The sequence below is a fragment of the Hippocampus comes genome, unplaced genomic scaffold (genome assembly GCF_001891065.2).
Source record: "Hippocampus comes isolate QL1 unplaced genomic scaffold, H_comes_QL1_v1.1 scaffold174, whole genome shotgun sequence".
Lineage (NCBI taxonomy): Eukaryota > Metazoa > Chordata > Actinopteri > Syngnathiformes > Syngnathidae > Hippocampus > Hippocampus comes.
The window spans coordinates 4120090-4142610 of record NW_017805983.1 but is presented as its reverse complement, the minus strand read 5'-3'; the positions used below and the strand labels follow the sequence as shown (position 1 = coordinate 4142610).

General features: G+C 42.0%; 3 protein-coding genes across 14 annotated transcripts; all 3 read right to left on the bottom strand.

Moving 5' to 3' along the window:
- Window positions 1-328: 328 nt before the first annotated feature.
- Window positions 329-5892, bottom strand: phlda3 (pleckstrin homology-like domain, family A, member 3). Of its 2 annotated transcripts, none has more exons than XM_019890887.1 (2): window positions 4827-5892; window positions 329-1618 (listed from the first exon to the last, which is right to left on the bottom strand). In XM_019890887.1, the coding sequence occupies exons 1-2, from the start codon at window positions 5255-5257 to the stop codon at window positions 1597-1599; spliced, it is 453 nt and encodes a 150-aa protein (XP_019746446.1). In that variant the 5' UTR covers window positions 5258-5892; the 3' UTR covers window positions 329-1596. The 2 variants fall into 2 exon arrangements, with proteins under 2 accessions (XP_019746446.1, XP_019746447.1); XM_019890888.1 differs by having other exon boundaries at window positions 4778-5883.
- Window positions 5893-8966: 3074 nt separating this feature from the next.
- Window positions 8967-14406, bottom strand: LOC109528384 (cysteine and glycine-rich protein 1-like). Of its 2 annotated transcripts, none has more exons than XM_019890886.1 (6): window positions 14255-14406; window positions 11637-11746; window positions 10676-10844; window positions 10462-10591; window positions 10293-10389; window positions 8967-9606 (listed from the first exon to the last, which is right to left on the bottom strand). In XM_019890886.1, the coding sequence occupies exons 2-6, from the start codon at window positions 11743-11745 to the stop codon at window positions 9530-9532; spliced, it is 582 nt and encodes a 193-aa protein (XP_019746445.1). In that variant the 5' UTR covers window position 11746; window positions 14255-14406; the 3' UTR covers window positions 8967-9529. The 2 variants fall into 2 exon arrangements, with proteins under 2 accessions (XP_019746445.1, XP_019746444.1); XM_019890885.1 differs by lacking the exon at window positions 14255-14406 and adding an exon at window positions 13217-13368.
- Window positions 14407-15262: 856 nt separating this feature from the next.
- On the bottom strand, window positions 15263-20100 carry LOC109528382 (uncharacterized). 10 transcript variants are annotated; one of them, XM_019890878.1, is made up of 10 exons: window positions 19780-20096; window positions 18734-18792; window positions 18417-18614; window positions 18065-18151; window positions 17437-17690; window positions 17128-17250; window positions 16328-16468; window positions 16074-16209; window positions 15907-15993; window positions 15263-15684 (listed from the first exon to the last, which is right to left on the bottom strand). In XM_019890878.1, the coding sequence occupies exons 1-10, from the start codon at window positions 19953-19955 to the stop codon at window positions 15650-15652; spliced, it is 1296 nt and encodes a 431-aa protein (XP_019746437.1). In that variant the 5' UTR covers window positions 19956-20096; the 3' UTR covers window positions 15263-15649. The 10 variants fall into 10 exon arrangements, with proteins under 10 accessions (XP_019746437.1, XP_019746435.1, XP_019746436.1 ...); XM_019890876.1 differs by having other exon boundaries at window positions 15263-15803; window positions 19780-20094; XM_019890877.1 differs by having other exon boundaries at window positions 15263-15993; window positions 17437-17591; window positions 17661-17690; window positions 19780-20089.
- Window positions 20101-22521: the final 2421 nt, after the last annotated feature.

Genomic DNA, 22521 nt, shown 5'->3' with positions numbered 1-22521 from the left:
ACCCGCTTAAGCAAAAACACTGCACACCACACTGGTGAATGAAATGGCAAACCAATCGTACCTTTTTAAGTTTGCTTCCCCATCACTTCTCAGACATCCACTTTCATGCGACTCAACTAGGTAGACCTTTGCACACACATTTATAGTTCTAATTCTTCCAATGTGGAATATGTGGCTGGTGACTCAAATTGGATAAAATTAATAACTGCACATCACATGCACGTAACTGTATTGTGAGGTGGTGATGAGTGTATTCTATAAATACAACATTTGGTTACTAATTTGTGGATTTCATCTTTTGCAGGAGGTTGTGCAGAATACAACATCAACGATAAAAAAAGCTAACTGTACATCGCTAGCATAGCTAGAATAACAAAGATACTGCACATTATTTGTGGCAGATAGGTGACATTTGGTCCGTTGCGTCTTGAATCAAACACAGCATGAAGTTGTTGTGGTCCAAGGACGAATCCGGTGTGCCCCTGCCACTTCGTGGGAACTAAAAATATAAAAAGCACACACACAGAACTGGAAACATGGGGAGGATACCCTCTAGTGGTTGCAATAAGAATGACTGACTCCCAAAACAATTTGATTCCAGTTCACATTAATGTTTGATGCTCTAGCTTTGATCATCACTCATCAGGTGACAGTTTTCCATAGTATTGCTTACAAGTACGTGTGTTAGCTGCAAAATTCACCCCTTTGCGATGAGTAATGATATATATGTTTACATGGCTCACATATTGGCAGTGGTTACATTGAACAAAAATTGAGTCATTTTTTACCTGAGGCCCAAGTTATTTATCCAGAGAGAGAACGTGCATGATGTCTCTCTTGTCTTACCGTTTCTTCCCTGCTGACTCATGAGGTGTGGCAACAGCAGTTGGGGTTTTCCACAGTGTAATGAAAGACATCCAGGACACAATAAACCCTTTTCTCGCCCCCCCTCCCATTCTGACTTGGACTGGGCATTACAGCTAACACTCAGCCTGTTGTTTTGGTGACATGCAAAACATGCAACATGCAGCATGAACATCATCTGCTCGAGCTGGCTAATAAGAGCCAGCTGATGAGGAGACATTGCTGAGCTTCACGCGTTCAGGTTATTCAGCTCTCCGGGCTTCTCATTTGACCTTTACTGTCTTGAGTACAGCAGGGATTCATGTACTTTATCATTCATGTGGTTGGTTATGAAAATTGGAGCTCACTAATAGGATTAGTAATGTTTTATTTATACCGCATGACATTTTATGAAACAAAAATTGTACCAGGAATGAGAGCAAAAATTGTTATTCTTCATGACAATCCTCGGACAAGCGTGCTAATATTATCAGTCTGTATTGCGGTAGTTTATAAGTCAGTCAAACAGTATTTTTTTCCCATCAAAAGCAGAGACAAAATGTCTGGTAGAAGAGGTTTGCGAAATATCAAGACACACACACGGTGAAAGAATCCAAGTGTCAATGACTTCATAGCACATGGTTATCCACGTCGGAAATAACAGAAAAGGACCTCTGTCTGAAAACGTTCATGTAACGCATCAACTGCTTCTTCCCGTCGTTTGGAAAAGACCCGGGAGCCCTTCTTATTGCTTCACGCCAAGGGTGTCGAAATGCTGGAAAACAAAACAAAACAGAACACATGCTTGTCTATCATTGTAAATATGACATGTAACAGCAGTTACACAACACTGTTGCCATGGCGACTAAGTTAATTTGGGAACTGGGCAACTGGGCTCACTTGAGGAAGCGTCGCTGCAGATTCCTGGCCTCTGAGCACATAGTTCAGACTTAATTCATGCACGTCATGGACATGTGAGCGTTTTGAGTACGTAACAAGGGCGTTGTCTTGGTTCACCTTGGAATTTGAATAGTTTCATCAACCGGTGTATATATTGGACTGTATATCTACAATTGTCTGTCCTGGGAAGTTGTAATGTAGTTTGGCTCTGGCAACTCCAAGCAACAGACGTGCTTTAAGTGTCAAGAGTGAAGTAAACCTGGCTAACCATCTTTAGAGTCATACTTAGAGCTAAAACTATTTCAAGCACGCTTCTGTAATTTTTTTTCAATGCAATCCACCCAGATTCAAGGTTAGACCCACAGCAACGCACTTAACAATGAAAGTGCTTTTGTTCGGCAATCTCCATCGTTGGACGCCATTTACAGAATGCTGAGTGCCAGTCAGCCATAGTACTGCATTGTTGATTGTCCCATTAACTGCTCTTTGCCATTGTTAGAGTTATTCGGCGAAATGTCTCAGCGCTGTGTGGCGATGCACTGTTCACATTCAGGCCGACACTTAGTTTGAGTGGCCAAAGGAATAGGAGACGTAAATGGACCAGAAAATTGGAACGATACAGTTTCGTTCTCGCAAAGTGAATGAATTTCACGCCGGTGTCAACGGGCGTTCTTGTTACAAGCATTGAAGACCTCTGTTTTCTCAACTGAATTTGCAAAAAAGGTGGTGAGAATCAATGAATAACTCTGGCTGTTGGTTATGAAAACATTTGATTCCAATATTTCAAACTATATCAGTGCATGGATGAAATCATCTTTGATGGTTTGCAACTAACAATGCTGCCGATATAATGTTTCGGAGTGGCCAACAACTCAACATAAGCACCTTAGCAATGACAATGTAGGACACTAACACACTATAACGCATGCTCTCAGTGCTAGCAGGAATACATGGACCAAGTAGGTAATCCCACCGTGCGCAATTTACAGCACGGCACAGCATCAAATTGCAAACAATAACGCTAGGTTAGTAACCGCAGTCGAAGTAGCTTAAGTTTCTTCCAAACTCGATGGGTCTCCACTCCATGTCCAGGTATTCAGGCACATTTTCCGCATCCTGACTATCTGTATGGTCCAAAATACATCTTGCCAACAACCTCCTCTTTTTTCAACTCTTCAAACAGCGGGATCCCCTCAGATAAGTTTAAAACAACTCTTTCAAAATCAATTTCTGACCGTCTTTGTGCACTTTCTTGAGAGAGCAGTTATTGTGGTCTTAAAGTGACGTTACACTTCCGGGTTTGTCGCTCGACAAGATTGCACTCCGGGAAAATGATTACGTTGTCAAATTTAAGAAATAGAAATGATCTTTTCATGCTTTATGTATTTTATTTTGTTTAATTACTTGTGACATAAAAATTTTTCATTTGGGACTTTCTAAAACTACGTCACAGTTGACCTTTAGATGAGGTTAAAATTAATGACAGTCTCGCACACTTCCCGACAAAATGTTAATGTGTCAAAACAATGTGCTCAGCGACCAAGTGTGTGTGACTAAAAATACTTGGCTGCCAACTGAGGGAGAGGTTGTCCCACGTTGTTGCGCAGGCTCAATTTGCGACTTAATAATGGCTTTGAGTGCGACTTTTGCTTTTATGTGTGTGCTGGCAAGACTGCGTCATCGTCGCGGCTCCCGACAGGGAGAGGCCACGTTTCAAAAACATCAGTCTTTTGCACTAACTCATCCTCAACGATGACATGAATGTTTTCATTCCATTCTTTTAAGTGAGAATTGGCACCTGATACAACAAGGAGATAAGCCTGTTAATAGGCCGAACGTCTTTGAGGACGTGTATTCATCCAATGTGTACAGACTCCACAGTGCTTTGGGTGACTGTTGTCAATTTGACATGCTCGAAGGCACGCTCACCTCACCAAGTGTATTCATGCTTATCGTTCACATTTTTTCTCAAGTTACTCTGAGCGTCTACAAAATTAGATCCACCAAATCTAATGACGCAATACAAGAGCTTGTACGCCAACACAACGTTTGGTTTCTTATCGATGTTGGATCATATCCTGAAACATTTCTAGTATTTTGCCCTCCTACCCACAAAGACCTGTGAGAGATCATCAGATGTGCTGCAGAAAGTGTCCACTCCACTGGTCTGAAAGTCATTTGTCATCAATAATATATCTTTCTTCATCTACAGTATTAATGCCGGTGTTGTATGGTGACTGTCAGAATAATCAAAAGTGCATTGACTTGATGGCAAATCTTTGTCCACTTGTTGCCGGTCATGCAACACAATAATGCCTTTATGTTCAACGAAATAGGCCAGAATTTGATACTGAGTGAGTACATTTGTCAGTAAATATTTTAGTATACTGTACTGTGTACTAGTGGGAGATGGTGCCAATCAGCCCTGTCGCAAATAGCAAAAATCTGTGAATTGACATGCCACAAAATGAGACAATGTACTACATTAAGTGCTTTAACTCACTTCAACATAGTTTCAAGGCACCAACACACCATAAGATGGCACCAAAACGTGTAGGTGGTACATTTTTTTCAGCCAATAATAGAGGATAGGAATTATGAAGTTTTTTTAAATTCCAAACCATGACAAACATTTTTGGGGCATTCACACTACACTTTTTGTAACACTTACTTATTTTTATTTTTTTGGGTGGTGTTTCATATAAAATAGGCTTGTTACTTTTTCCCTCAACCATGGGTGACGTGAATAGAGATTGTTGGTCAACCACAGTTCAGATTTTGATTGACCGATTAATTGATTGAAATTCAGGGGACTTAAAAAGCAGGGAAAGCAGCAATTTGGAAGAATGTGTTTTGTGAGTGAGGTCACAACATTATCAAAGAGTATTTTAGCCTATACCTGTACAAATCCCTGTATAAGAATTTAACTTCATTTTTAGTGTCTCTTTTGGTTGAACGGCTTACAACTACATTTCAGAGTCTGTGCTTTTTAAACCTTTACTTAAAGGGGTTGAATCAATACTTGTGCGTTTACCTGTATTTTTCTTTCACACAAGTACGTATTCTTCCACTTAAATTGTCACTTCTCGTCATCCTCCTCGGTGCCGCTCAGATGAGCGGTGGAAATGAGTCTCTTCCTCCCAGTCTGCACGGCTTGGAGGTTCTTGTAACGGACCAGAGCCAAGGCGATCTCCGCGTTCCACGCCGTACCGTCCTGCGGACAGCGGAAGTCGATCTCCTTGCCGGTGTTCATGACCACGGTGAAGTACACCAGTCCTCGCTTGTACTCCACGCAGTCCACCGTCACCATGTGTTCGAAGAGCAGCTCTTTGGCTCTGGAGCCCGAGCTCCACGCCGCGCAGGGTGCGTGACCTGCGGCCGACTGACCCATGCAGCCGCGCAACCGGAGCCCCTCGTCGGTCAGCACGCAGCGCTTCTTCTTCCAAATTTGCAGGAGACCACCGCTGCGCTTCTCCAGCAGTCCGTCTCGCGTCACTTTGGCTGGAGGAGACATCGCCGGAGCGCTCTGACACCAGAAAGACGGTCAAATCCACATCTCGCGTGGTGGGATTACATCGCCACTGCGACTGCTGCTACTGCCGCCGCTGCCGCTGCTGCTTAACGTGTAGTCTGTGGATATGTTGGAACATGCCCGGCGTGGAAAAGCGGAACACCCCCGCCCACCTCAGCGCACCTGTTCACGGACTGCACACGGACACACCCTCGCTCCTTTTTCCGGACCATCTAACGTGTTTGCCGCCGCCGCTGATTAACATCAAAGAGTTGGTACGTCACGTGCTGTGATCGTGACTGACACTCAACGCAATTGATCGAGGAGAAGTTTAAAATTGTTTTGACGAACTGAAATCGTTGTGTGCGATAAAAATGCAAAGAACACAGAAATCAGAAAGGTGGCAAATACTTTTTCACGGTACTGTACGTTCGAACATATTTGTAGGCTGAAACCTATAAACGTAACGTTTTCCCATAACGCAACGTGGTATTGACCAGCCCATGCATTACGGAAAAAATGCTGTGAACCTAAATCGTGCAATGCAGACGTAATAAAACAGTTACGAATGAACAATGTTTAGTTATTTACTTTTTGAACGGACTGGTATAATGGACGCCAAATGCTACCAATTTTTGTTTTTTTACTCGCCCAAGTCAATAATACCCTGTGGCTTTATGGGAAACTGCTTCTGTTCTAGCCGTGAGGCTACAAGTACATTTGAACGTATTTGTGAGTGCGTTTATATTCGCTCTTTTAAAATAGTAACAAAAAAATCAGCTGATTTTATTTACTTATCTTTGTACATACATTCAATGACGCTCAACTACCCCGCCCCCTGCCCCCAAAACACACACACACACACACACACACACACACACACACACACACACACACGCACGCACACATTACGAGTGGAATTGGTCCATTTTTACCGATTTTTCTGTCTGTTGTAAAGTTAAACAAATACTAAAGGACATATTGTAAAACAGTCAAATGTCTGAACTTCATATCTTTATTGGTGTAAGTCACAAGTGTCAAACTACCCTCAAGGGTCACTGTGCGGGATGTTTGAGATGTTTCCTTCCTCCAACAAACCTGATTCAAATGATCAGTTCATCAGGTTAGCCAGTTTTTGCATTATTCTTCTCACTAACTCTCACCACAACAAATGTTATTCATCAAAAACAAAAAACCCACTGGTAGACCCCCCGAGCATTGTCGAGAGGGATGAATTCTAATTCCGCCCTATGATGGCACTTTTGCCTTGTGCCACCTGCTCAACAAAAACAGAAGGAAACACGAGTTTTCCATAGAAGCTTACAAGACAAAAAAAATAAGAATCACCTCTTTAGTGGAGGAAATGTTCCATGATGGAATAGGAATAGTGGCAGATAGGGAACTTCCTCGCATGTCTCACATCCTTGACATGCCTTTCGGGCCGGTTCCACAATGCGCTTCATGGGTGGATGATACTCATGACTTTCGATGACTTAATTCGGTCATGCCAGCAACGTGTTAGAGCTATGTTATGAAAGGAATGTTTACTATGAATAGGTGTCATGTCTGGCAACTTGAATCTATGTCACTCTTTCACTTTTAATTCTCCTGTGCAGCATAATACTTGATGTTTGATACCAACGGTTTCCCTTCTGATTAATACTGAATAGAGCTGGTATCGCCGAAACTGATCCGTTTCCAATACTGGGCGCAAATACTCCACCTCGTGTGTTTGGCAAATCTGAAAAAAGAAATAATGTATTCATTCACACCTCCATAAAAAAATCTGAGACCTCAGAGTAATTGTGTATATACAGTATTTATTTCATACAATGACACAACCCAGCCGCTGGGGGGCAGTGCCCTCCCTTGGGGGTGCACTGTTCCCCAGTGCCGGTCCCAAGCCCGGAGAAATGGGGAGGGTTGCGTCAGGAATGGCATCCGGCGTAAAACTTTTGCCAAGACGACCATGCGAGTTGGTAGGACGGTTTACAGGGGCGGATGGAAATTACTGACTCGCTGTGGCGACCCCTGGATAGGGACGTGCCGAAAGGAGAAGGAGAAGAAGAAGATTTCATACAATGACATAGTAGTCAGACACTTTGTTTTACAATGCTAGGCGAATCAAATTGAATTTGACAGGACAAATGGAATCAAACAAATGAAAGTTTTCCAATACATGTTACAGTAATTGAAAAGGGAAAACAAATGAGATTGGTATCAAATGATAATTACTCTATTTTATAGGTAAAATGTTATTTTTCATCTGTACCTTTCCTAGTATAGATTTTTTTTCCCTAAGTTCACGGTGACTGTTCTATCGCAATGACTGTATGTATATAATTTTACAACACCTAGTCTATCGTCACTGTCCTGTGAAAAACACATAGGTCCATTTTTCTAATTTAAAAAAAGAAAAATCACATTGACGACACCCCATTAGTGTAAAGATAAAAAAAATACTGAATAAATGAAAAAAGACAATCATGGATATACACCTTTTCTCAGGACAGCAATGCTGTCATCCACTTCAAATGGTCAACAAAAACTTGGCCTGAATTTATGTTGTTTTGTCTGTGAGATTATTTTAGTGAAACACACATTGTCACTCCAAGACGGAAAAAAAAAAATCATGCAGCTACTGTATTTGAAGCACGTATTTTTTTTTCATGACTTCATAACCACATTTATTATTTGAACAACTCAAATAGCGGGGGCTACATTGTCTCCATCTGTACCTGGGTAGTTAGTGCCTGCCTGCTTTCACAAGGAACCCCACACACTGCTGTCCACTTCTGCATGCCTCTTTGAAAATGCCTCGCGGTGTATTCTGTGTCCTGGTTTAACCTGGTAGTTTGTTGTGTTGCCACAACTCCTTCCTGTTTTTTCAATCTTCGCCTTGGCTCTTTGGAGCTGAATTAGCTGCATACACATATGACTTCTTGCACTTCTCAATAATGCCACTATACGGCTTCCGACTGAGACTAAATTACTCAATAGTTCAGTGACTTTCCACGGTGTCCCGGTTAATGATATTGCTCATTAATAATCACATGACTGAATTTAAAAAGTGTTTTGAGTTGAGAATCCATTTTAGAGCATAAAGATCTAGTATCTCCGGTATCAGTGTTTCAGTATGTTTTCTTTATACACGTTTGCACCATCGACTCACTAAAATGGAATCTATTATATAGTATGACAATAAAAATCGATTATTATATTGTATTGTGGGGCGGCCCGGTGACCAGTGGTTAGCACGTCAACCTCACAGTGCAGAGGTCGTGGGTTCGATACCGGCTCTGGCCTTCCTGTGTGGAGTTTGCACGTTCTCCCCGGGCCTGCGTGGTTTTCCTCCGGGTACTCCGGTTTCCTCCCACATTCCAAAAACATGCATGGCAGGCTGACTGAACACTCTAAATTGTCCCTAGGTGTGAGTGTGAGCGTGGATGGTTGTTTGTCTATGTGTGCCCTGGTTCAGGGTGTTCCCCCGCCTCCTGTCTGAAGACGGCTATGATAGGCTCCGTGACCCTTGTGAGGATAAAGCGGATCGGAAAATGGATGGATGGATATTGTATTGTTACGGCTGCAGTTGTTGGTCACCTGTACTATATTGATATATACACCTACAGTTAAAATCCATTGGTACTGCTTGTCACAATCTCCAGTGACAGGCAATTGTTTATATATAAAAAAAAAATGCATTCATGAGAAATGTCTTTTTTTATTCGGGAAAAAAAGAGAGGTACTTTTTAATCCTTAGCTTTATTCACCTTTAGCAATAATTGTCCAAATGTCACACATGAAGTATATTGTGCAATCGGTTTTGATATTGCAAAAAAGATGATCTTCACGGGGATAGCATTTCTTGCCATCTCGTGGGGAAATGTGTGCTCGTATTACAATCAATTTCCTTGAATCCTTGAATTATATATGACAACCAAACAGCATGATGTGGCCTTTCACCAAATCCAGATCCATTCAACCCAATATTTGGTACACCTGCAGCATCAAGCAAGATTCGATGCAAGACCTACAAAATTTGGCTCTTTGTTTTTCTCTCAGAGATGTATCCACTTGACAGTGTCTTTAGCATTATGAAAAAATGCATGACCCCATACTGAAACAGCTGCACAGAGGTCTCGTTTTAATAGAGTTCTTGCATACAATCACATTAGATTGGTTAGTGCAGGTGGACCGAATGTTGTGGCTGGTTGGGTGTATGTGTCAAGTGGCTGTAAAATCACTCTGATGCCATTTTTCTTCCGCTGGTTCCACCTACTGAGTGAGTGGCAGGGCTCCGGCCCCACCTCCATATCCATAACCCTTTGGGCCAAAGTCTTTTGCGTAACAACCTGTAGGGCAAAACGATGGTGTCAGAAATACATCCATAATCCCTGTTTGTGCCTCTCATTTACGGCTTGCTTTACAAATACGTCGTCGTTTTCTTCGGTTTGGATTATGAACAGTGAGTCTATATGCTGTATTTGTAATACCTACCTACCTACATATCGAAAAGCTAAGCATGTTGTTTGAACAGTAAAACCTCACGTACCCTTTTCTGCAACCGTAGGAGAAATGAGGACATTTGGCTTTTCAAATTAGGTTTAGTTCAAAGGTCACAGATGCTGCTTGGCTAATACAAACAACAAAAACCTGCCTTTAAATACTATTGACCAATTGCATGTTTGTATATTCACTTGGTGCCAGTAGTAAGTGGATCATGTTCGTTTTGGGGGGTTAATATTGCTTTTTAAATTTTACCAAAACATCTTTTCAGCAGTGTTCGTGCGCCATTGATAGTGCAGTGGTTCACAAAGCTAACTAACTTTCATTTGATGTCCCTTACTCAGTCGCCCTGTTATTGACGTGTGTGAGTAGTACGGCGCCCTCTGCTGTCGTCTTGTGTTCATGACAGCTCTGCTTGTCAATCACTTTGAACGGGCGTGCAATTTGAGAGTTTAAATACTCTGAGATACAAAAACGATTTGACCGTGTCATACGTAGTTGTTTGGATGACAGAATATGATCTTTGTTATACCTTTGCAGTAGATTTCTCCATCCTTATCGGCAACTGTGGTTGACTCGAGGCCCTTACCGCACGTGGCGCAACGGAAACAGCCAGTCTTGTGCCATGACTGCAATTAAATAGAACGTGAATTATTGCCATTTATCGTTTTGCATGCCTGCCTACGTGTATTCTTTCTTACGCTGCCTGCGCCGATCACTTTCTCTGCAGCATAGACAGCCTTGCCGCAACGAGGGCACTTCTCACACCCGCCAAACTTGCGAGCCAACTTCGAAGGGTTAGGGTTGGTGGTAGGGCGATGAGGAGCAGGTCTAAACGGGGAATAAGGTGCAATGTGACTGAAAATCTTGAAAACAGATGAGAATTATGCTTTTTTTTAAATTGGTAGTACTCACTCTTCATGGGTGATACCCTGACCCTGGCCCTTGTCCATGTTCAGAGTCCCTGCTCCAACACCAAAACCGTAACCCTTTGGCCCGTAATTCTTCCTGTAGCATGACTTGCAGTAGATTTCATCCAGATGAACAGCAACCGTTGTACTGTCTAAACACTTCCCACACGCCACTGAACAGATGCAACATAAAAATCATACACCCCGTATTCTTTTGCCAGTCATCATCTTTCAGCTTTTTGCTGTGGATTTTGCAAGTCCTTTCATGGAGCAGTCATTTGTTTTCATGTGAATTCCATTGAAGGAATGTGTCATTGCGACAAGGAAACACAAATAACATCATCACAATTCTGTCTGGGTGAACCTCACCCAACAAATTCTTTCACTTGCAACTGGGGATTCAGCCTTTGGTACGATATGAGTGAACCAGACTAGAGGGGGCCCAGTGAAGGTGTTTTCATGCAACTGCCGTGGTGTCATGACTGACGACCAGCTCAAGGTCTTGTCTGGGTTTTGTCTAATGGGATAGGCTTCATCTTGCTTGTGACCCTAAACGGGACAAGTGGGATAGAAAGTAGTTTGGTGGAATTGACATGGCTGTGGTTGCCAAGAATGCCCGGTGAGATTTAGAACGTGCTAGAGCATTTGTCATGGCAGTCCCAGCGTGAACACGAAACCAAGTCAGCATTACTAAAACAAGGCGAACATAACTCCACCTGACAGTACATCAGCACTGTTCTGGACAAACGTGCTCTCCTGGCAACATAGCCTAAGTGTTGACTTGACCGATTATCATTTTTACGCCAATGGTCACATCCTATATCATGTTTCCACTTTAGCATGCAAATGGCAAGTCATCATTTTACAAGCTGTGTCCATGCAACCGTGTACATGTCCTCAAATATTCCTTCCCACGTCAGGAGGGGTAAGCAGTCGGTTAGTTAGATAGTAAAGAGTTAACTCACAGCACAAAAAGCAGGACTTGTGGAATCTCCGACTGTCGCAGAGTACCTCCTCTGCAAAGTAAACAGTCTTCTTACAACGGCCACACTGGTTTCCTCCTCCTAAATTCATCCTTCGCCAAAGAATACATGCACGGACACAGAAACATCTTATAATTAGTGTTATTTAAATGAGTACAGATTACTTAGGAAACTGTGCACAAATGCCGGTAGACTGTGTGGATAATAAGTACAAAAACAAATGCGGGACTTTCTTCAGGTTAAGAAAGAAACTTACTTTAATAAGTGGAATTATTTTTCTGTGTTTTCTGCTTTGTCTGGCTGAGTCCAGATGCCGTCATTTTACTGCTGCCAATCGACAAGGCAAAAGAGTTCCACTAAGGACTGCAATCAAGTTGCTTGCGGTTGTGTGGAAAAAACATTTTGGAATAGTTTGATGTGATGTGAAGTATGCTGGCATCCTGCCTGTATTTTGCTCTCAAGCCACAATGACTTCAACAGTCAATTCTCATCTTTCCAATCCCACATTCCTCGCAATGAAAGATAACCAGCCTCATCAACTCACTGTTTTGCCCTGCATCACTTCCATTCTGTCTGATGTCATTATGGCTGATGCCAATGTTTTGCCGCACAGGAAATATGTTGTATGAATTTTTTGGTGAGGTCTTGGGGAGGGGGGGGGTGGTATTCTACTTCAGGACTGGCACAACTTGGAGGCTGTCTTGTATTCCTGCTGTTTGGGACTGTATCTTATATATGTAACCTCTAAATATGAATGTAATATTAAACATACTCCTGTGTTTGCGTTGAATAAAAATATACAACAATACAAGCTTGGCATCAATAGTATTGTATGTTGTTGGCTTCATTTCAAAGTCACTTCTTGTGACTCAATGTGATTGGAAATTTGTAAATATTAAAGGCCAAACCAAACACTTCCTGTACCATTTTGGTCTTTGATGTATTTTAACTGGAAACAAAATGAATTGGAACAAAATGCGAAAGGTTTCCTGTAAAAAGTTCTTTCCTATGACAGAAATACACTTGGTTCTTTTAGCATCTGATGTTTTTCCTACTTCCCTCCTCCACGAAACGTCCTAAAAACTGGCCTGCTAATTTTTGTTTGACTGCTCAAAGTGAACGTGGGGGAATGACTGTTCAAAGCCCTTCCTGGAGGTATTGAAACACGTCATCGGAGACGTGACTGACATTGTTTTTCTCGAAATGGGCTGGGAGATGAGAAACAAGTAGGAGCATGAGCGTTTCATGGGAGTCGAAAACAGGTAGAAATGTAAAGTCAGCACAAAGATGAGCCGTCCTCTCTCCCACACATGCGATAGTTGTGGTAGCCTCTGACGGAAGTGGGTTCTTTACTTCAGCACTCCTGTGTTTTTGCTTTTTAACTGCGCGCTTTTTAAGGCGGTCGAGCACCGACAACGTCTCTTCCGTCTTTGCATACTCAAAACCCGGTAGTTTTGCCTGGCGGCTGGCCCGACTCCAACCGCAGAGGGCGTTTACCCATCATGCATTGGCAAGCAAATAGAATGACAGGAGGAGGCTTTTGGATTTCAAGTGTTACGTACCTTAAGTTTCTGTCAGTCAGCAGTGGTGAAGGACAGGTGAAAGTCTGACACGCGATAAGGAGCTCTGCTGCTGCACTTCCTCTGATGAGAGGGAGGTGCCTGCCTTCTGTTGCCGCTTCAAAGCCAGTCACCCGAGTGCAGGAAAAATGAATTTCTGACTCGGTCGCTGAGGGAGGAGCACGGCAATGAGGAGGAAACCTGTGTCGGGTTTTTTTCCCTCCGTGTGAAGATAGAAAATTGTTATTGGGTTGGTTTTTTTTTTTGCTCAAAATGCCTAGATGCCACAACGACACGGGGTAGACCAAAAAAAAAATTTCTTTCTCTTTGTAGGTTTGCTTGTGAAAACTGTATTGGAAGGATTTTGCACAGGGACGGTATACCCTACTAAAAACTGCATGTATACTGTCCTTTATGAAATGTGGCAGTTAGTTCTATTTCCTCTTTCGATAAGATGACCTTTAACACATAATTAATTTCGACAAACTGTAAGACTCTTGAAAGCAACAGATCAATTCCAACCTCGGTGTTTTATTACACAATTTCAAAAGGTCTTTGCCGTAAAAGGTCAGTCAGACTGAATGTAAAACTGTTTGCTGGAGTAATTGGTAGTGGAGGGAGTTTGCTACCCTCGAGTGGTCATTTGTGGTAATACATGTAGATTCAAGACAACTTGTGCACACACAATTGGGCCTAATTTATGCATTCTACCTCACTTTCACTCAAAGTCAGCAGAGGTCCAAAGATCGGATGTCTCTGAAAGATAATCCTGAGCGATTAGCCCCACACATGCGATAGTTGTGGTAGCCTCTGACGGAAGTGGGTTCTTTACTTCAGCACTCCTGTGTTTTTGCTTTTTAACTGCGCGCTTTTTAAGGCGGTCGAGCACCGACAACGTCTCTTCCGTCTTTGCATACTCAAAACCCGGTAGTTTTGCCTGGCGGCTGGCCCGACTCCAACCGCAGAGGGCGTTTACCCATCATGCATTGGCAAGCAAATAGAATGACAGGAGGAGGCTTTTGGATTTCAAGTGTTACGTACCTTAAGTTTCTGTCAGTCAGCAGTGGTGAAGGACAGGTGAAAGTCTGACACGCGATAAGGAGCTCTGCTGCTGCACTTCCTCTGATGAGAGGGAGGTGCCTGCCTTCTGTTGCCGCTTCAAAGCCAGTCACCCGAGTGCAGGAAAAATGAATTTCTGACTCGGTCGCTGAGGGAGGAGCACGGCAATGAGGAGGAAACCTGTGTCGGGTTTTTTTCCCTCCGTGTGAAGATAGAAAATTGTTATTGGGTTGGTTTTTTTTTTTGCTCAAAATGCCTAGATGCCACAACGACACGGGGTAGACCAAAAAAAAAATTTCTTTCTCTTTGTAGGTTTGCTTGTGAAAACTGTATTGGAAGGATTTTGCACAGGGACGGTATACCCTACTAAAAACTGCATGTATACTGTCCTTTATGAAATGTGGCAGTTAGTTCTATTTCCTCTTTCGATAAGATGACCTTTAACACATAATTAATTTCGACAAACTGTAAGACTCTTGAAAGCAACAGATCAATTCCAACCTCGGTGTTTTATTACACAATTTCAAAAGGTCTTTGCCGTAAAAGGTCAGTCAGACTGAATGTAAAACTGTTTGCTGGAGTAATTGGTAGTGGAGGGAGTTTGCTACCCTCGAGTGGTCATTTGTGGTAATACATGTAGATTCAAGACAACTTGTGCACACACAATTGGGCCTAATTTATGCATTCTACCTCACTTTCACTCAAAGTCAGCAGAGGTCCAAAGATCGGATGTCTCTGAAAGATAATCCTGAGCGATTAGCTTGTCAAGAGTGATTTTTCCCATTAGAAAAAAAAAATCACTGGATTGTCAATCGTAAATGTTAAACCCGTTATAGTATTTCCTTTGGCAAATCCTTCCTTACCTGTATGTGCTACGAAGCGTTGCTTTGCACATATGGAGAAGCAACTCATTGTGTTGAGTGTCCGTGGAACAGATCTCCCTGCTCACAAGTCATTCACCACAAAAATGACATAATCACCCCAAAGGTCTGGATTAACACATATCAAATTTATCAGTCGAAAAGGAGAAATAAGAAGGAATACATTAATAAATAATTTGTTTACATACATATTGTACAATTATTATGTATTTACAGAGACCATAGAATCAGTCTACCCGCTTTTAACATGAACAGACATTGAAAGTGAACGCAAACCTTTTTAGTGCTCGGCACCAGTTAAAAATTAATATTCTTAAACCTCTTCAAAATCTGAAGACCAAATTCATTCTACAGTTCATTACTTCTAAAATGGGTTGATATGTCATATTTTCAAATACAGTACAGTAAAATTGAATTACACCAGAAACAAGTTTTGGTAAGGTTATGGTTCACTGGGGCCGTTGAATGTCCCACATAAAATATTGTCTGCTGTAAATCAGTCGTCATAGGTTCCAGCCTGGCGCCGTATCTCTGAAAATCAAATATCACACGGGAAATGGACCGATGGCGTTTTCACGCATGTCGTCACTTCTGGTTTCCACCCTTCTCTGTACACGTTAATTTAGGTGCAGCCAAAGCCACTCCAACTGCTGGATATACATGCGCGCAGATCCAGTCGGAATTTGCTGTACTCTGTGTAGTGCCTCGGCAGCCTCAGCTTCTCAAAACATGTTACAGCTGTGGGAAGCACACCTTCTACTATTTCCACCTTCATTTCTGCAGCTGGCACCTCCCATCCGATCCAGAACCTAATGAGACTCTTTAACTCATCTGAAGATTCTGCATTCAAAATAAATAACAATCTTTTCAAACCACTTGGAAGGTCGCTTCAGATGTTCACTTGCTGGAGCGATACACACCGGTTTCAATGAAGTTTTTCAAAAAGCTGGACACTCTCGATGTGTCCTCAAGATCACGCTCATCAAAGTGGACCGCCTCATATTCCTCAAAGATGACGGTTGTGGAACAAGGCCATGTGATGCAATCCAAGAGCATCTGGAATGAGTTACTAATTTGTTCTCAGGGCATGCTCATCTTCGTATTTGGCTGGGTTGCACCCCATCCCATTCCGATGCTTCATGTGCACAAAAATGAAACATCTTTCCTTCCCAACCTGAGATGTGACTTGGGTCTCTGCCTCCCTGGGAAACAGGATAGGGATGATCTCGCGTCGGTGAATTAGAAGCGGCCACAGTCCTGTGTCTTGCAGGCCTCTTTGGAACTGATTGATTTGATCTCTTGTTCGCTCAATCACCTGCAGTTCAAAGACATGACATCATGTTCACAGCAAGGTAGCTGTACAGCCCAGAGAAAGCAAGTGAATTGTGGTGGAAATTGCTGACGTGTGAAATACTTCTCAAATACCCAATTTTGTATTTTTTATGTATATATATCTGTGTGTGTGTGTGGATATAAAAAATGGTAATACAGATTTGTATTTACTAGTCTTTGAGCACGGTTGGGGGGAAGGAAGGGGAACAGTGCCCTGCCCACAATGTTTATGGTGCAAGATTTCTGCAGTCGGTGCGTACAGAATGTCGGGTTTGGTGGCCTGAGACTCTCTTCTCTGCAACACAGTATGAAGATGGTGTGGTTTAAGTGGTCACATCAAGCTCTGAGATTTAACATGTGCTGTTGTTTGCAATGTGAGGCAGCCGGCATAAAAAGTTTGAGGCTGTATGTCTTCCAGGTTGACAATTAAGTCCATACCTCATGTGCAGGAGTTCAATATGCTTATACTCCTACTAGTAGTAATGATAGTAATAATAATAACAAGCTTAGATTTATTTTGCACTTGTCAAAGGACTTAAGGACCCTAATTCATCATCAACGTGAACACAGAGGCGCAAGTCTACTTAATGTGTGTTCGACTATCGTCGGAAATGAGAAACCAAAGTGGCACATTTATTTCACCGCATGGAAAAGAAGCTTGTCAGAGAGCCACTTCCTGTTGGCATCATTAGGTGTGGGGAGATTCCATTGCACGCAGAGCTGATTGATGGTGTCGAGGTTGTTTATTTCGTCATCTTCACTGAGCTAGAAAAAAACAAAACGACCAGCATGTGTTTTTTACAAGCGTGTGTATGCACGATAATTTTAATTGATCATGATTGTTATTGTTCTGGATATCGAGTTAAAATGATCGCACTAGCTCTAAGGTCTAAAAACAAATCAAGCAATAACTCAAGGAAGGCCACTAGTTCATGTCACGGTGCATCTCACCATTGTCACTATGTCACGAACATCAAGATCTGGGCAATCCTGCACTGTTATCGGAGTTGTCTCCAAAGAACCCCCAAAGAGGGTGTGAATAATGGCTTGGCTAAGTCCTGGAAAACTTGGCCCGTGATGCAAAAACGAGTGGCCAATAATACGCCCTGCCATAGCGAACATGTTGTTGTCCAGAAGTCCATCTGATATGGAGGGGATGAGATGATCAGGCTCACCTTCAAAGAGCTTGGTAATGGCTGCACTTCCTGCAAAAGCGGAGGGAAAAAAATGCTGCAGTTTAGCACTGCAGTAAAAAAAACAAAACAGCTATGCCACATAATCGCGATTAGTTTGATTAAAATAACAGGGTTATTTATTTATTTAACTTCACCCATCTCTAAAGGTGAAATGGTGTCCCTTGCCCCGAATTTCTGCCTCCAAAATGACAAAATATTTTAATTGTAATTTAAAGCCATTGTGAGCCTTGGAAAGTTTTTCGCTTGTGTAAACCACTGAGTAAAATCAAACACCTAAATAAAGCACCTTTTATAAATATGAACTAGAACAAAGTAACAAGAGCTTCAGCTACGTATGTTACATTTATGGCAGTGTTCTGTGTGCTTTTATGGCTGTGTGCAACCTAAATTCACATGGAATCCACTGGTAAGCCTGAAAATGACCATCGACATCAGGTGGCGCTGAACTCCACTTCCGGTTGCAATGTCACCTGAAAAAGAAACACACATTATTTTAAAATCTGAAATGAAAGAGGACGTCAGTGCTGACTAGGGATGAGCATAAAAATAAACTAAGAAAGGAAACACTGGTCTAAACTCGTCGGGTTCATCTTCACGATACAACACTGGCATCGAAAGGAGAGTTCAGAATATTCCCACAGGGATTCTCCCACGCCCATAAGAAATAATATCCAAACATTTTAAACTCCCATCCAACCGGGGCAGATTATATTACGTCCAGTCGTTGGGTACTACCTTGAAGTTTGCATTCAAGGGGAGAAGCCCACTGAATGTAGTCTCTCCTGTAAAAGGAGACTAAAGCCCGGTCTTGCGATTCTTTGTCGTCCCTGATGTCCAAGGTCAGACAAAGTGTTTTTGAATCTTTGTTATTTTGTAGAAGTTCTTGTACAAATAGCCAACCGGCTTGTCTTGGGTCGGATTCTGTTTTCCAGTCTAAGCAAAAATAGGATGAGGAAAAAGAAAAGAAAAAATGCTGTTCATTTCTTAATAGTCAGTGTTAAATTGGTTCATTGTAAGATGTCTTACAATAGATAAATACTAGAAATACATACCATTTGTTGCAGTAATTTCTTTGGCTTGTTCCATAGCTGTAGACACTGATCTGGCTGTGCTGAAGAAAACTGACACAAAACAATCTACATCCTTTCAGAGTTGCAGTGAAAATTTGACTATGACATCCAAATGACAGTACATGCCATTAACTTTAAGCTTCTTTATATTCCTAAAAACTGCCAAGCAAAAATTGGAGCTTTAAAACAGCAGTGTGTAACATTTGATTGTTAATGTCAACTCTTTGTGTGAATTCAACTCATCAGTTGCGCTTCTGTGATATAAGCTAACAGCTAGTAGTGTTCAACACACGGCAGCGTGCTAACATTAGTTAGCTGTCGATGGAGTCAAAGCTAAGCATTAATCCTTAAACTTTATCAATTAAAATTAAGAAACTTCAGGCAATGACTTACGCACGTAACGTCCTCAGCGGAGACACTGCACTTAATGAGACGGTTGTGCGGTATGTATGTAGCTTTGGAGTTACCCTCGGGCAAAAGGCAACGTGTCAACTTCTGATCTGTTTGAATTTCTGAAGGCTCCGTTTTCCAAATGTGGAAATGAATTTACTGAGTGCATCAAGAAAATAGTCCGACTAATGTTATCACATTGTTCAACATTAAAAGTGAGCAAAGATGGCAGGTCGAGTCCTTATCAAGATCATAATCTATCAACAACGTGAGCATTATTTGAGAAAAACGGAACTGTTTGGAAGTAAACTCTCACTTGTTTAATAAGCGACGCATTGACATATGTAATTCACTGTCTTTGCAGTTTGATTGAGTCAGGGTTTTGTTTTTTTTGTGCATTTTCATCAATGTCCACTGCGGAAGTATGTACTTAATAAACACGAGACTTAAAATGATGGAGGAAGCAGCAACTGAGTAAAGTGCTGTGTCCCATTCAATATTTGAACCGCTACTTTGAACAGAATTTCTTCGAAACGTAAACAATGAAGCTGATGCTTGACGGGAGAGTGAGCGCATTATTAAAAAAAAAGTAGATACTGTACAACGTAATATTTGAAGACACGACTGTGTGCGCTTACCTGTGCACGCGGTGATCCGCTCTATATTGCCGCTTTTCTGTGCATTGAGCCTTTTGGGGTTGATGAAATTCTAGCCCCCAAGTGACTAAGCTGGTTGAACTTGTCAGTGCAGGTATTGCTAAGGCAACTTTAACTGTTCTACACGTGTTCCCTCGGGCTACATCACATTTAACCATTTGACTGCCTGCTCATCCAAATGGGACAGCACATTTTGAGTTAACGTCCGACTAAAAAGAGGATTCATCTCAGCCTGATTGAGACAACTTTAATACTGAGGAGTGTTTTTAGGCGAGTGGGAGGGGGCGCATATTTTTCTCACCTCATAAACCAGAGGCCTTAATGGCCCAATGATATGTACATGCTTCTAAACACTCCAGTCCAAAAGTACGGTTACATTGAGACATTTTTTTCAATAGAGTGAAAACATTTGGCTTTGACATCAACAGATGAATATGGATAAGAGGTCAGTAGTTGGTTATTCATTTGATTGGTTCTTCGTTTACAGAATTTTACTGGATTGGCTACACAATTTAGAATATTTGTAATACAGTAATACACTAAATTGTTAGGTGCGCAAAAGTTTTGGAACAGGTAGACTTCAATTTGAGTGAAGCGAATAAGGCTTGATATTAAGTTGCAAGAACTGCATGACGCTTCTGATCCATTTACCGTCCGTCAGCAAACTGTTGTATTTTTGCATTTTTCTTTTGTGAAGCTTTCACCGCAGCCTCTTTAAGTTGTTGTTTTTTTAAAACCTTCTTGGCAGGTAAAATGCAGGCTCTGCAGTGGTTAAAACCTGGATATCGACTTTGCCAATCTACAACAATCACCACCTTTTTCCCTGATGAATTCCTTTGTTGTTTTGGCAGGTTGCTGCATGAAGAAGGATTTACTCATCAGCCCAGTTGCATCTTTCTTGGAACTGGCAGACAAGATGTTTCTTGTAGACTTCTGGTTTCAGTGTGCCGGCCCGGAGCCATCATCTTGTTAATCAATGAAGATTGGTGAGCCCATTCAGTTATTTCAACCGTGGCTCACAGATGGGCATGGTGCATTTATTTATCCATTTATTTATTTATTTGACATTATGCAGTAAAACAATTCAGAGATTTTCCCATTCATTTTGATGACATTACGCCAGACAGTTCTTTGTGTGGCGTGATGCATGAAAAATATAAAAGTACAGCAGAGTGAAAAGTGAATAAAAATGATTAAAAAACAATGCGATAAATATAAACACTTATGTTGTTGTAATTCATTGGAACAGTTGTCTTTGTTGCTCCGTTGCAACATCAAAGTATGACTCTGCAACACACACCCTTCCAGATGTCCCTCGGGTTACAGTAACACAAGTGTCCCATTGTCACAACAGCGTCTGTCAGGGTCTGCCACTGAATCGGGTTGGGGGTGGGGGGTGTTATGCCTCATAGGCCATTAGAAGATTAGCTATGACATGACCTCCCTTACGCACGCGCACGCACACACGCACACACACACACACACACACACACACACACACACACACACACACACACACACACACACACACTTGACACATTTTGCACTCTTCTACCCATAATCCCTCAGTCATAAACCACTTCCCGTTTTGTGAGGCAGGGAAACAAAGCAACACATCATGTGAGTGTGTTTGCGAGCGTCTGACTTGAGCGTGTCTTTCAAACAAGCTGAGCAAAAAAAAAACGGCGATGCTGCATTATTGTGAGTACAGTATTTGGAGCTTAGTAAATGTATTGATTCGAGCATGCGTTGTACAGGATGCTGTATTTGCATGAGGGAGATGGGTACTTGTGTTTACAGCGTGGTCACATGTTCATCTCTTGACTGGCATGCAAGGTAAAAGACCATGCTAGAGCTGTATTGACCAATTTAAGCGATGTTTCGGCCAATCAAAACTTGAAATGTAACCACGTGTTCATTGAAAGAAAATAAATATTCACCATTGTAATCAATGTTGCTATGTCAGTTTGTAAAAACTGCATTGCAGCGGAAATGTCCGATAACGTTACAAATAGGAACTGGATATATTGAATTGAATACAACTTTATTGTCAAATGTGCTGTACGTATGTGTAACATACAGCACAGATGAAATTTCTTCCCTCTCAACATAAAACGAGAGGAGCCGCTGCGGGTGTCCGCGCCGCCATCAAAAGAAAAGTTAACAAAAAATGACAAAATAATACAAGACAACACATGAGACACACACAATCGTGCAATCTTCACCACTTTCCTGCATACACTTTGTTGTCTGAAGCAGTTTATATATATATATATATATATATATATATATATATATATATATATGAATTCTGATGGTCAAGTTTGGTTGTTTGTTAATGAGATATCAGTGATTCATTTCACTTCCGAGACCTCTGCTGTTTTTGTTCACTTCTCAAGATAACCTGCTTTTATCTATAGAGAAAGAGTGTCTGGTGGCACAGTGGGCGACTGGTTAGCATGCCAGCCTCCCAGTGCAGAGGTGCAGGGTTTGATTCCAGCTAACCCCTCACCCTAACCCGTGCCCCCAATACTAACCCCAACCCTAACACCAACCCCCAAACCTAACCCTAACCCCAACCCCAACCCTAACCCCTAGCTCTAACTCCTAACCCCCAATCCTAAACTCCAAGCCTAGCCCCACCCCTAACCCTAACTACAAACCTTACCCTAACCCCCAAACCTAACCCCCAACCCTAACCCACAACCCTAACCCCTAACCTCC

What these genes read in the sequence shown, in the direction of transcription:
- LOC109528382 (XM_019890874.1), bottom strand. Translation starts at nt 19,955, where the DNA reads ATGGTTAAATGTGATGTAGCCCGAGGGAACACGTGTAGAACAGTTAAA. An exon ending in GCGGATCACCGCGTGCACAG is followed by an intron (nt 18,793 to 19,779) that starts GTAAGCGCACAC and finishes AGTTTTCTTCAG; the next exon opens with CACAGCCAGATCAGTGTCTA. An exon ending in TGGATTCCATGTGAATTTAG is followed by an intron (nt 17,691 to 18,064) that starts GTTGCACACAGC and finishes CCGCTTTTGCAG; the next exon opens with GAAGTGCAGCCATTACCAAG.
- phlda3 (XM_019890887.1), bottom strand. Translation starts at nt 5,257, where the DNA reads ATGTCTCCTCCAGCCAAAGTGACGCGAGACGGACTGCTGGAGAAGCGC. An exon ending in ACCGAGGAGGATGACGAGAA is followed by an intron (nt 1,619 to 4,826) that starts GTGACAATTTAA and finishes TTTGTTTTCCAG; the next exon opens with CATTTCGACACCCTTGGCGT.
- LOC109528384 (XM_019890886.1), bottom strand. Translation starts at nt 11,745, where the DNA reads ATGAATTTAGGAGGAGGAAACCAGTGTGGCCGTTGTAAGAAGACTGTT. An exon ending in CAGGGTATCACCCATGAAGA is followed by an intron (nt 10,592 to 10,675) that starts GTGAGTACTACC and finishes TTCCCCGTTTAG; the next exon opens with ACCTGCTCCTCATCGCCCTA. An exon ending in AAGTGATCGGCGCAGGCAGC is followed by an intron (nt 10,390 to 10,461) that starts GTAAGAAAGAAT and finishes ATTTAATTGCAG; the next exon opens with TCATGGCACAAGACTGGCTG.